The sequence below is a fragment of the Hemitrygon akajei genome, chromosome 14 (genome assembly GCF_048418815.1).
Source record: "Hemitrygon akajei chromosome 14, sHemAka1.3, whole genome shotgun sequence".
Taxonomy (NCBI): domain Eukaryota; kingdom Metazoa; phylum Chordata; class Chondrichthyes; order Myliobatiformes; family Dasyatidae; genus Hemitrygon; species Hemitrygon akajei.
Genome location: NC_133137.1, coordinates 37,043,995 through 37,058,850, shown reverse-complemented (window position 1 = coordinate 37,058,850; position 14,856 = coordinate 37,043,995). Strand labels below are relative to the sequence as shown.

The 14,856-nt window shown below is 39.8% G+C and overlaps 1 protein-coding gene across 11 annotated transcripts in view; it reads right to left on the bottom strand.

Annotated features, from left to right (window-relative positions):
- Positions 1-14,856, bottom strand: part of git2a (G protein-coupled receptor kinase interacting ArfGAP 2a) — a 111,572-nt gene that overhangs the window by 11,680 nt on the left and 85,036 nt on the right. For 7 of the 11 annotated variants that reach the window (XM_073065840.1, XM_073065843.1, XM_073065847.1 and 4 more), the window contains 2 exons: positions 11,351-11,539; positions 6,288-6,419 (listed from right to left, as the gene is read on the bottom strand). In XM_073065840.1, coding sequence (XP_072921941.1) covers positions 6,288-6,419; positions 11,351-11,539 — 321 coding nt within the window. Of the gene's footprint in view, positions 1-6,258; positions 6,420-11,350; positions 11,540-14,856 lie in introns of all 11 variants that reach the window. The other 4 variants (XM_073065844.1, XM_073065846.1, XM_073065853.1 and 1 more) reach the window with 2 other exon arrangements.

Here is a 14,856-nt window from a genome sequence, read left to right as displayed (position 1 = left end):
GGGCATGCAGGTACAGCAGGCGGTGAAAAAGGCAAATGGTATGTTGGCATTCATAGCAAAAGGATTTGAGTACAGGAGCAGGGAGGTTCTACTGCAGTTGTACAAGGCCTTGGTGAGACCACACCTAGAATATTGTGTGCAGTTTTGGTCCCCTAATCTGAGGAAAGACTTTCTTGCCATAGAGGGAGTACAGAGAAGGTTCACCAGATTGATTCCTGGGATGGCAGGACTTTCATATGAAGAAAGACTGGATCGACTAGGCTTATACTCACAGGAATTTAGAAGATTGAGGGGGGATCTTATTGAAACGTATAAAATTCTAAAGGGATTGGACAGGCTAGATGCAGGAAGATTGTTTCCGATGTTGGGGAAGTCCAGAACGAGGGGTCACAGTTTAAGGATAAAGGGGAAGCCTTTTAGGACCGAGATGAGGAAAAACTTCTTCACACAGAGAGTGGTGAATCTGTGGAATTCTCTGCCACAGGAAACAGTTGAGGCCGGTTCATTGGCTATATTTAAGAGGAAGTTAGATATGGCCCTTGTGGCTAAAGGGATCGGGGGTATGGAAAGAAAGCAGGTACAACAGGGTTCTGAGTTGGATGATCAGCCATGATCATACTGAATGGCGGTGCAGGCTCGAAGGGCCGAATGGCCTACTCCTGCACCTATTTTCTATGTTTCTATCTTTACGAACTGACTTAGATTGAGTGAATTACACAAGGCAGGCCATCATTTATTGCTTCTTTAGTGGATAAATCCTAAAACAAATTGTGGTTTAAATTAAGGGAACAATGATTTATATTGGAGCTCTGCTCCATGTTTTATCTACCTGAATTATCTGAACTTGCCATCCTTCCCGCTCAGTGCTTTACATTCATTCTTATGGCGCTGGCTAACACCAGCAGCTGTGAATAGAATTGCTATTGTTTTGCAATATAAAAACAGGAAGCCCATGATTTTTTTGTGCCTGTTCTGCTGGACAAACTTCTAGATTTATTGCACCAAAATCTGTCAGTTCATTACAGATAGCTGGCTTCCATTCAATCACTCAAAGCCTAGGTTTACTGAGATTTGCCAGCAAGTTTCAATAATTGAAGGGCTGGGAATAGAAAGCAAAAAAAAGTTGCACAAATAAAAATAAATTTGACTTTAGTTTTAATTATAAGCATATTTAGTTATCTTTTAAAATGAGTTTAAATATTGCTTACAACTGTAATAGCTGGCAAAGATGGGAGTGGGTCTTTAATATCAGAGCTTTCAGGACATTTCATTGAACCCTCAATGAACCCTTTATTCTTCTGCCTGCAGACTACAGCAGGGCCCACAGTCTTCTGGCCAGTAAGATCAATGTGCTACATCTTTACCAAAGCACTGCTGGCAGTGTTTTTGACCATTAGATCAGTTGTAACTGTGGAAATGACTTCAGTGGAAATCTGCTTTCTATATAGAAAATAAGTAAAATAGGCCAATAAAATATTTTCCTTTCACAATATTCTCAGCATTAATCTCACACCCTTTGATTTCCCTGTCAATAGAAGAAAATCAATCTCTCTTGAATATACTCAGCAACAAAGCATTCACAGCCCTCTTTGGAAGATTACACCCAGCAGCCTCATCCAAATCACTGATAGGTTTTGAGCAGCAGGGACCCCAACACCGAACCCACTTCACAATGTCTCAAGCATAAATTTACTTGTTCATTCCCACTCACCATTAACCAATCTTCAACCCACATCAGTAAATTATTCCCACTGCCATACGCTTCAAATTTGCTTAATAATTCAACACCTCAAAGCTCAAACACACCACATTCACTGATTCCTCTTGATCTGCTATGGTCTGCAAAATGTCATATAACTTTTCTTTCAGAAAATCTGCCCATTATTAGTTTCTTAGTTCCTTTCTTACTACTTAATTTATACTTCCATTTTCCTATTACTGTTTTCAATACGATAAATATTTACGTGGTTTTGAACTTCCTTTGCTTCCAAATCAGCACTCAACTTAGATCTAAGTGGTTTGAATAACCGAGCATGTGTTGCTTCACACTAAGTGTCTGTGGTCCTTGCATTAGGAAATACTACACCCAAAGTTAACCTATTTCATCAAGAAACTGACTATGGCATTACAACAGGCCAGAATTATTCTTAGTGGAAGTCCTAGATCACTGTCCTTTGACTTGCTGAATATTTTATCTATGAATTAGGCTTGTATCACCATGAATGCTAATGTCTTTACTACCCAACACTCATGTCCTAGATCAGCAGTTCCCAACCTGGGGTCCATGGAAGCCTTGGTTAATGGCATTAAAAAAAAGGCTGGGAAACTATGTCCTGGAATTGTTTTGATACCAGGAAGCTGTTCAACCCACAACTGCCTCAGAACCATCTTAAAATACTTCAGCTCATTTATTCCCTTCTACTAGAGATCTTTTATGTGTATATGGATTTTAGTAAGGTGCTTGAGAAGGTTCACCAATGTAGACTCATTCAGAAAGACTGTAAGCACGGGATCCAGGGGAAATTGGATCCGTGGATTTAGAATTGGCTTGCACACAGAGAAATCTGTTCTGGGACCCCTGTTCTTTGTGCTTTTTTATAAAATGACTTGGATGAGGGAGTGGAAGGGTTGGCTAATCAGTCCATAGATGACAGGAAGGGTGGTGGTATTGTGGATAGTTGTAGATAGATAGTGAAGGTTGTTGTAGTTTACAACAGGACACTGACAGGATGTAGAGCTGGACTGAGAAGTGTCAGAGTTCACTCTGGAGAAATGTGAAGTGATACATTTTGGAAGGACAAACTTGAAGGCAGAGTACAGGGTCAATGGCAGGATTCTTTGCAGTGTGAGCTTCATGTCCAGAGATCTCATAACGTTGCCATGCAAGTTGATAGGGTTGTTAAGAAGGCATGTAGTGTGTTGGTTTTCAATAGTTGGGAGACTGAGTTCAAAAGCCACAGGGTAATGCAGCAGCTCTATAAAACATTTGGGAATACTGTGTTCAGTTTTGGTCACCTTATTATAGAAAGGATGTGGAAGCTTTAGAGAAGGTGTAGAGATTTACCAGGATGCTGCCTGGACCAGAGAGCATGTCTGTGAGGACAGGCTGAACGAGCTAGGACTTCTCTTTGGAATGAAGGAGGATGAGAATGTCCTTTTAGAGGTGTACTAAGAGACATCAACGGCGCACAGCTAATGCCTTTCCACCCCAGAGTGGAAATGGTTACTAGGAGGGTATAATTTTAAGGCGATTGGAAGAGAGTATAGGTAGGTTTTATTTTTACCAAATACTACTGGGTGTGCCTGAGGTGGAAGTAGAGGCAAATACATTGCAGACTCTTAGATAGGATTGATCTGCGAATAGGTTAAAAGGTTGGCACAACATTGTGGGCCAAAAGGTCTATACAGTGCTGTGCTCGATGTTATATGATACCCTTAATAGTCAACAGATACTAACTAGGAACCCCTACTCATTCTTAGAATCTAAACATTAAAAAAACTAGTGGTAAGATCTGAAGATCTGGTAGCTTAAAAAAGGAAATATATTTCAATATATATCATAATGTTCTCTGCATATCATTTTCTGTCAGATTTTCTCACTTCCCTTTCACAAATGCTGAGGTACATTTGGCACATTATCAATGCCACCTCAGCCATTTAGCTACATAAATTCAGGATAAACATCTTGCAGTTTGGTGTCAAATTAGATTTGGATTAGGAACAAAGTAAAACAAAAATTCTAGACTAATGTGATTGAATAGTTCAGCAGTGCTTAATATTTGCTGAAGTTCATAATAGTTCACAACTTCTGGGTTTAGCTATTCATGTATACCAGGGCAAAATGATGGACAGGGAACCTTTATAAACTGTCTGCTAGACTAAAGAACAACACAAGGGTGATTTCCAATGGACTCTTCCCTTCCTCCTTGGGGAGCAACTCTTGGCCAATATTATTTGAAAGCAATAGGATTAAACTTCGGAGGAATCAGGAAGCCTTCTCTCACTTCTTCCTGAAAGGATTACTGAAAACAATATATTCAACCAGGAATTTGCAGTGTTTGAAATAGATTTCCTTTTCATGAAACAATAGTAAGCATCTTACTGCAACACACACAAAATGCTGGAGAAACATTGCAGGTCAGGAAGTATCTATGAAAATGAAGAGTGAGTCAACGTTTCAGCTGAGACCCTTCTTCAGGGTTTGAGAAGGAAAGGGCAAAATACCAGAATAAAAGAAAAGGTGGGAAGGGAAGCTTTTACTCTTGTATCTTTCCCCTTCCTTCTCAGTCCTGAAGAAGGGTCTTGGCCCAATATGTTGACTCTAATCATTTCCTTAGATACTGCCTGACCTGCTGAGTTCTTCTAGCATTTTGCATGTGTTGCTCTGGATTTCCAGCATCTGCAGAGTTTCTCGTGTTTATGGTAAGCATTTTATTGATTGGTTTAAGCAATGTTAATTTGTTCTATAATTAAACTGAAAATATCATCCATTTCATTGCATCGTAGCTTCTTCAAAAATGAGGGTAAGTGACAATTATCTGCATTATTAAGAGCAGAGTCAGGGTAATGTTAAATCAGCAATAAAGATGAAAATAGATGGGAAGCCCAAACTTCACAGGTGTAAGTGGTTTGGTCAGAGAAGATTGATGTAAGAGTTTAAGTTTACTTTAAAATCAGAACACTACCCCACTACTTACTTATTTTTTAATATTTCTTATTGTAACTTCGTATTTTTACATTTTGCCCTATACTGCTGCTGCAGAACAACACATTTCAGAACATATGCCAGTGATAATACTTCTGGCACTGCTTCATTTGATATCACTCAAATTGTCTCTAACCTTAACCCACACATTAGCATGATCTGACAGCACACAATCAGGTGCCATTCCACAAGTAAACTTGTCTCATGATGAACCACAGGGGGTTGATCAGTTCCCCCTTGCTCCACTCAGGTACTAGATTCTAACTGGATTCTCCAGTAAAAATTGATAACAGCAGGTTACAGTATTCCTTTGGTTGGATTCCAATGCATGCAAACTCTGCATGACAGGGTCAATCCAAAAGAATCTAAAGAGTGCTGTGAGAGCCAGCATGGGAAAATGTAAGGGGAAACATTTATGATTGGCAAGAATAGTAATTTTTAAATACAGCTTATTTAAATATGCTGAAATGTATACAACCTTACAAAATGTTATTCCTTTTTCTGCTTTAATGCAATGTCTTTTCGATGAGTTTTAACAGCCTTCCAGTATCTCAAGTATGGGCATTAACTGATATCCACATGCAAAGCTTCCTACAAGTCTTTGAAATCTGATATTTCCTTCACATCCACCCAACTATGCTCCTCTAACTTAGATCTTGAACCAGTTCTATTGTTGCCATGGCTGAAATTGATAATGTAATGCAGACAGGGGTTCTAATCTGGGATTTTTCTTTTCCATATGGTTCATTATTACAGCATGCAGTGCTTTTTGCTTATTGCCTATTGGAAAAAAGTATGCACTTTCAAAACAGGTAAAATTAGTTCTGCTTTATAAGAATTGACAAAATTAATATACATTATGGGCTTGAAATGGTGCATTTACAAATTAACCAACAAAGAGGATTTAAAACAAAAATAACTTTTCCTGCTCTTCAGTAGAGGTCTATGTTGCAAAGACACAGTAGCTTACATTAGTAGGCATTTTTAACTTTTAGGGTGGGTTTATGGATATCAGAACTGTCCCCAATCCTGTTCTCGCCCAACATCCATACATGGGCACCTTCTATACAAGGCCAGTAGATACAATTAAGGGCAGCCCATGACTATTTCTTCTATATCCTAGCCGAAGGCACAGGCATCCATTTTAGCTAAAATCTGTTAAGTCAGCACAAACCAGAGATCAAATATTGCTTTGATTAGATCAGGTATTCCCAACCTGGAGTCCACAGACCCCTTGCTTAATAGTATTGGTGTATAGAAACACCTGGCTTAGATGAACACAAGCATCTGCACTTATAAAGTTGAACCAGTGGAAAATTGAAGGCAGAAGGGATGTACTTGCAGGTATGATAATGTATACATTTGCCACAATTTTTAGTTTACAGCAATTCAGATGAACTTAAGCAAAAGTTTGATATATTACTTTGCAATTTAGCCATTAGACTCCATGTGTGCAACATTTTTGAGCTAAACGAATTTCCTTTTCACAAAGTGTGATACTTTAACACACCACAGTGACAATCATGCAGGGAAAAAGAGAAAAGATGGAGTGCCTGGGAGGCAGAGACAGAGGTCAGAGTACCAGGTGGCAGGGTCAGGCTGCTGCTGCAGGGTCAGAGGCTGAAGGGAAGATTTGTCGGGCCGCAGAACCAACGTACTGAAGCAGCCGAGGCTATGCCTGAACTTGCGCAGGCTCTCGCGTTCAATCTGCCTGCTGGAATGTAGGGAAGACAGGGATCGGAAGCAGAAGGGGAAGAGAAAAAGAAAAAAGAAATTGCACAAAATGAATTCAGATTGCAAAGAGAAATAAAATCAAAATGAAAGACTTCAGATAAAAGCATTGTGGGCTACAGCAAATAGCTGACTTCAGAAACAGTTCCAAAATGTCAATTCATGCATTGCGAAATTGATTTGTCCATTTGAAGAACTAAGCAACTTTAATATCCAATGACTATGGAGGAGCAGACTTCTTACAGAAGTTATGTAGACTTTGTGATGACTCAAGACAAACCGAGAGCATGTAACCAAACTTAACAGATCAAGTTATAGCAAGAAAGAACAGAGCTGTTATATTTGAAGTATTAGAATGCCAGTCTATGAAGGTACTCTCTATGTTTTAAATATGCAATACCATGCACAACTAGAACTGTCATTCAAGCCAGTGTCAATACTAATTAAGTTTCCTCAAGCTACAGAGCAAAGCAACACCACCAAGCCAGTATTTTTGATATCATCAATATTCTTTGATTTTCTGTAACATAAAACAGAAGGCAAAAGGCTTTGTCTGGATCAGTAAAATTTGAATGTCCAGGTAAACAGGAACCAAGGAAGTTCCAGGTTGAAGACTTAAAAGATAGGATATTTCTCTTCTTGTTAAGTAACCTGTGATCAGACTTGACAGTCTATTGGCCAAATTGCTTACCAATTCCCACTTTCAAGACTGACATGTGAAACACCATGGAGCTCATCGATGGGGTGTATAAGAACAGCACAGTATTCCTTTTTGGAAAGTGACAAAAAGTAAGCAGGTATCCAAGCATTCTGCATTATACACATGGCCATCAGTGTAAGACTCAGCACAGATGCTCCTCCATATTCAGAATGGAATTGAGGCTCAAAAGTAAACAATTTATTTTTTTTTAAAGATTGAATGGTGAAAGGTCAAAGGCATCCATAAAGATTGAAAAGACAAATAATCCAGTTAGAGTGATTATTTACAATAAAATGTTGGCTGATTGTATTTGTAGTTAAAAGCTTCAATGAAAGTGGAAGAAATCAAAATCTTGCCACCATAGCCTGAATTGGATGAAGAACGAAGGTACGATGTTTACAATATCTTTTTAAAAAAAAACCACAATATTTCCTTCTCCATAGAAGGCAAAATCACAGATAACCTGCTATGGAACCACTGAGCAGAAACTTTCTCTATGCATACAATCAAAAACACCATCTAATGATGAAACCCACAAAATACAGAAACAGCTAAGGCTACTAGGATAACCCAAAAGGTAATCATAATCATTATGTGCCATGTCGTATGACATAGAAGATCACAGTCCCACAACTATGATTGTTCTTGGCAAATTTTTCTATAGAAGTGGTTTGCCATTGCCTTCTTCCGGGCAATGGCTTTAAAAAACAGGTGACCCCAGCTATTATCAATACCCTTCAGGAATCATCTGTCTGGTGTCAGTGGTCACATAACCAGGACTTATGATATGCACCAGCTGCTCCCATGGTTTCATGTGACCATGATCAGGAGGTGTGGGTTTCATCTACTTTGGTAAAGATCTATATCCATCCCACCACCTACACTAAAGGATTAAGGAATGGTAACGTACTATAATATAAAAATAGTGGTTTGATTCTAGTTGTGATATTTATAGCTAGACTTAGTTACAATAAGAACAAAACAATGCGAATAAGTGAAAAAACCTGTGAGGTTCACTGATATCTGAATCAGAATCAAACTTTGCATCATACAAGTCAGCAATAATAAATCTCATCCATAGTCTGTGATATCATTCAAGATAGAACATCTGCCATCTTTACTGGATCCGACCTAAATGTGACTCCCAACTCCCCATAGTAATTGTTACCTCAGTTCAGAGACAATTAGAAATGTACAATAAATGCCAAGCACTATAGATTCAATCCAAAATGTCAACTGCTCATTTCCCTCCATAGATGCTGCCTGACCTGCTAAATTCCTCCATTTTCTTACATTACACAATGCACCCACAGACATCCATCCTACACATCCAAGACAACCTGTCCTTCCTCTGCTTTGATGTCAAAATGACAGGTTCCACAAGTTTATCCACAACCATAAGACCCCAAAAACTAGGAGAATCAGACCATCCGAATGGTCCATTGAACCTGCTGCACTATTCCATCATGACTGATCTATTTCCCTCTCAACCCCATTCTCCTACCTTCTCCACACAACCTGTAATACTATGATTAACCAGGAACCTATCAACCTTCACCTTAAGTTGTCTGTGTATAACTACATTGTTATAACTATCCACAGATTCACCACCCTCTGACTAAAGAAATATTTCTGCATCTCTGTTCTAAATGGATGTCTCTCAATGCTGAAGCTGTGTCCTCTTGTCCTAGACTTCCCCAATATAGGAAATATCCCCTCCACATCCACTCTATCAGGACCTTTCAATATGTTTCAATGAGATCCCCCCCATTCTTCTAAACTCCAGCAAGCACAAGACCCAGAGCCATTAAATGTTCCTCATATGTTAACCCTTTCATTGCTAAGCTTATTTTCATGAACCTCTCCAAAGGAGCACGTCCTTTCTTAGATAAAGAGCCCAAACCTACTCACGATTTGATTAGTCTGACCAGGATCTTACAAAGCCTAAGCATTACATCTTTGCTTTTGCATTCAGGTCCTCCCAAAATGAATACATTGCCTTTGCCTTCCTTATCAGCAACTCAGCCTGCAAGTTAACCTTTAGGGAATCCTGCATGAGGACTATCAGGCACCTTCCGCACCTCTGATTTTTGAATTCTCTCCATTTACAAAAGAGTTCACACCTCTATTTGTTGTGCAAAGTGTATCATCATATACTTCTGCACATTATATTCCATCTACCACTTTTCCCCATTCCCCCCACCCCCCCATCTGTCCAAGACCTTCTGCAGACACCGTTTCCTCAACACTATTTGCTCTTCCACCATTTTGGCCAAAGCCATCAATTCCTTCATCCAAATGATTGACACACATAGAACATAGAAATTTACAGACATTACAGGCCCTTCGGCCCATAATGTTGTGCCAACCATATAACCTACTCTAGAACCTGCCTAGAATTTCCCTAGTGCATACCCCTCTATTTTTCTAAGCTCCATGTACCCATCTAAGAGGCTCTTAAAAGACCCTATTGTATCCACTTCCACCACCGCCACCAGCAGTGCATTCCACACACCCAGTACTCTCTGCATGGAAAAACTTACCCCTGACATCCCTTGGTACCTATTTCCAAGTACCTTAAAACTATGTCCCCTCGTATCAGTCATTTCAGCCCTGGAAAAAAGCCTCTGACTATCCACATGATCAATGCATCATCTCGATCAGGTCACCTCTCATCCTCCATCAGTCCAAGGAGAAATGGCCAAGTACACTCAACCTATTTTCATAAGGTATGCCCTTCAATCCAGGCAACATCCTTGTAAATCTCCTCTGTATCCACATCCTTCCTGTAGTGAAGTGACCAGAACTGAATGCAGTACTCCAAGTGGGGTCTGACAAAGATCTTATATAGCTGTAACATTACCTCATGGCTCTTGATCTCAATCCCACAGTTGATGAATGCCAACATACACCTTCTGAACAACACTGACAACCTGCACAGCAGCTTTGAGTGTCCTATCAACATGGACCCCAAGATCTCTCAGATCGTCCACACTGCCAAGAGTCTTTACCATTTATATTATACTGTGTTCAAATTGGACCTACCAAAATGAATCTCTTCACACTTATATGGGTTGAAGTCCATCTACCACTTCTCAGCCCAGTTCTGCATTCTATCAATGTCCCGCTGTAACCTCCGACAACCCTCCAGAATATCCACAACACCCCCAACCTTTGTGTCATCAGCAAATTTACTAACCCTTCCTTCTACTTCTTCAGCCAGGTCATTTATAAAAATCACAAAGGGAAGGAGTCCCAAAACAGATCCCTGTGGAACACCACTGGTCACTGACCTCCATGCAGAATATGAACCATCTACAACCACTCTTTGCCTTCTGGGCAAGCCAATTCTGGATCCACAAAGCAAAGTCTCCTTGGATCCCATGCCTCCTTACTTTCTAAGGAGCCTTGCATAGGGAACCTTATCAAATGTCTTACTGAAATCCATATACACTACATCCACTGATCTACCTTCATCAATGTGTTTTGTTACATCCTCAAAGAATTCAATCAGGCTGGTAAGGCATGACCTGCCCTTGACAAAGCCATGTTGACTATCCCTGATCAGATTATGTCTCTCCAAATGTGTACAAATCCTGCCTCTCAGGATCCTCTCCAACATCTTGCCCTCCATTGAAGTCAGACTCACTGGTCTATAATTTCCTAGGTTATCTCCACTCCCTTTCTTGGACAAGGGAACAGCACTTGCAACCCTCCAATCCTTCTCCCGTCCCTCTTCATGACGCAAGGATCATCGCTTCCCATTGTAACCTGGGGTATATGTTCATATACACATGGAACAAAGCAGCCCCAACACCGACCCCTGTGACACACTACTAGTTACCAGTGGTCAACCAGAAAAGGCCCCCTTTCCTGCCAGTCAGTCAATCCTCCATCCATTCTAGTATCTTTCCAATAACACGAGGTTTTATTCAGTTAAGCAGTCTCATGTGTGGCACTTTGTCAAAGGACTTCTGAAAATCCAAATAAACATCCACTGACTCTCCCTTGCCTATCCTGCATGTGATCAACCCACAGAATTCCAACAGATTTATCAAGGAAGATTGCCCCTTTAGAAAACCATGTTGACTTTTACCTATTTTAGCTTGTGCCTCCAAGTACCCAGCTTCATGTGACTATCATCTTTTAAATCCCAAGGAAAGCACAGTAATTACAATGCTGTGCCGGTAAAAAAAAACATTAAAGTTTTTCACCTGTCATGCTTGTTTTCCTGTGCAGCTCGTAACAGCTCCTGAATATTTTTTGTGATTTGTTCTGTTTTGCGAATGACGTCCTCTGTGCTAGGGAGTGTAGATTCTGAATCTGCACCTGGATCGTCCACTCCCAGAATAGGGTTCTCCCCATGACGCCCTTTGCCCTTTGGCTTAACCTTTCGGCAAGAGCTTACGTTAGGTAAAAAGAAATAAAACAGGTCAGTACTTTGAGAATTACAACTTAGATCCTGATTTGCCAAAAGCTAGAATGAAGGAAATAAGGAAACCTAGCATTATTACTTATAGTTAGGGAAATTTAAGATAAAAGGAGGTTATGATACAGTTCTAGAGGGTGTTGCTGAGACATCTGGAGTACTGTGGATGTACTGATGTCCTTAATGAAAGCAAAGTATGCAAATGTTTGAACTCTGAAACAGAAGACATTGGAATCACTCCAGTCGGGCAGCATCTGTGGAAAGAAAAGGTGTTAACATTTCAGATCAAAAATCAGTCATTGGAACCAGGAGAGCAAACAAGTTAACGTTAAGCTGCAAGGAGTGTGGGGGAGGAATGGATAGAACAAAGGAAATCTTTCCAAAAGAATGAAGAATGGAATTCTTGGAGTTATTGGGTTAATGGAGACAGTTGGAGAGGAAAAAAAATATAAAAACCGAAATGAAGGCAAGTAGAATGGAAATATCAAGGAACATAAAAGTAACAAAATACAACGATGCCAGACTTACCCAGAAGGTCCAGCTGGGTTAATGCAAAATAAAAATTGAGCCAATATGGGCCTACTGAAGAAATGACCAGATCTTATCAATACAGAGAAAGCAGATTAACTGAACCTGTAGGACTTAAGCCTAAAAGGCTGCAACTTGCTCAGACAGAAGGTGCTTTCCTCAAACTTCTGGCAGGCTTCATTATAATAGAGCAAGAGGCCACAGAGATAAGTCAATGGGATAGAAAATAAAAGTGACAGACAGAAGGGTGTTTTCATTCACCTCTGCAGATTGAGGGCAAGTGACATGCAATGTAGTCACCAAACTGCTTTGGTTTCTCTTGTGCAGGGGTCCCCAGTGTTTTTTATGCCATGGACCCCTATCATTAACACAGAGTTCTGTGGAATCCAGGCTGGGAATCTCTGCTCTAAAGTAAAGGAAACTACATTGAGCACTGAATACAGTACACTAAATTGCAAGTGTAGTTGCATTGGAAGGACTGTCTGTGTCCCTGGACACGAAGAGGTAAAAAGACGAATTGTAATGGAAAGTACTGTAAGGAGGGGAATGGTTGATGGGGACTAAAGAGCATATTGCAGTGTCACAAAAATAAAGTAACAGCCCCACTCAAAAGCTGAAAGGGGAAAGGAGAGGTGTATCTGGTGAAGGAATCTTGTCAAAACTGGCAGGAATTGTATATGATGACCATTTGAAATAAAAAGGAATGGGAGGACCACAGGAATTTTATCTTCCCTTGATCCAGAAAAAGATGTATTCAAAGGCTTTATTGACTATGTAGAGGCAAAGTCACAGTTTGGGAAGACATCTCAGATGCACCAGGATGAAAAATCTCACCATTAGTGCAAATGCCCTAGTAAAGAAAGAACTGAGTGGCAAGGAGAGAGGAAGATATTTGGAGATAGCTTGTAAATGGATGGGTATTATTAGCCTTAAATTTAAGTGGAGAAAGGGGGAGATTCAAAACCAGATGGGATCACATGAAAATGAGAGCTGGATTGAAACTGGCATTGAAAGGAATGAAACTTTCAGTTTCTGAGTGGGGGAAGCAAAGTACATTGATGTACTGGAGGTTATGGGGTTGTGTCCCAAGTCAGACTAAAACAAAAACTTTTTCAAGGTAACCCATAAAGACAGACATAGCTTGGGTCTATTCAAGTTCTATTAGCTGTATGCTTGGTACAGAGAAAAAAAATGGAATTAAAGAAATTGTTTAATGTGCTATAAACAATTTTTCAAGATGGATTGATATCTAGAATTGATATAGAATGTCTTACGATAGAAATTTGGACATACTAGGCTTGCACCCACTGGAAGTTGAAGGAGAATGAGAGATGACTTGACTGAAACATGCAAGATCCTGAATAGTCTTGACAGAATGGACAGGACATTCCCATTTAGGAAATAATCCAGAATTAAGGATTATTGCTTAAAAAAATTAAGAGTCGCCCTTTTAAGAAGAGCTCTCTCTTAAATGGTTGTAAATTTATTAGTGGAAGCAGTGACCTTGAATATTGGAATGCCACAAATATATTCCTCATGTTGTCCCACATTTTTATTGAGCAGGCAGGCACATTTGAGGAGCCAAGTAGCATATAATACTGCTCCTAATTTGTATGTTAATTAAAAAAGGGACCCATATTATTTCCTATTAGTGAACAATAGTAGCTGATACTGGTGTATTCACTGTTGTCTGAACTTCACCCAGAATTTAAAGTTAACCTGTAGTTATGCATTTTAATTACTTACAATGCTTATAAAGAAGTATTTACCCCTTTGGAAGTTCTAATGTTTTAATGTTTTACAACATTGATTCAGTGGATTTAATTTTGCTTTTTTTGACACTGATCAACAAAAAAGACTCTTTCGTATCAAAGTGATCTACAATTACACATATAAAACACAAAATGATAGATTGCGTAAGTATTCACCCCCTTTAATATGACACACCAGATCATCACTGGTGCAGTCAATTGCTTTTAGAAGTCACATAATTAGTTAAATAGAGATCACCTGTGTGCAGTCAAGGTGTTTCAATTGATCATAGTAAAATACACCTGGATCTGGAAGGTCCAACTGCTGTTGAGTCTGTATCCTGGCAAAAACTACACCATGAAGACAAAAGAGTACTTCAAGTAGCTCCACAAAAAGGTTAATTAAAAAGCACAAGTCAGGAGATGGATACAAGAAAATTTCCAACTCACTGAATCTCTTGGAGTACAGTGAAGTCAATTATCAAGCTGTAAATCTGCCCAGAGCTTGCTGTTCTCAAAAATTGAGTGACTGTACAAGAAGGAGACGAGTGAGGGAGCCACCAAGAGACCTATGACAACTTTGGAGGAGTTACAAGCTTCAGTGGTTGAGCTGGGAGAGACTGTGCATATAATAACTGTTGCCCAGGCACTTCACCAGTTGCAGCTTTATGGGAGAGTGGAAAAGAGAGAGCCACTGTTGGAAAAAAAAACTCATGAATTTTCGGCTAGAGTTTGCCAGAAGGCATGAGGGAGACTCAAGTCAACTGGAAGAAGGTTCTATGGTCTGATGAAACCAAAAATGAGTTTATTGGCCATCAGACTAAACACTATGCTTGGCAAAAGCCAAACACCGCACATCATCAAAAACCGACCATCCCTACTGTGAAGCATGGTGGTGGCTGCATCATGCTGTGGGGATGCTTCACTGCAGCAGGCCCTGGAAGGCTTGTGAAGGTAGAGGGTAAAATTAATGGAGCAAAATATAGGGAAATCCTGAAGGAAAACCTGATGC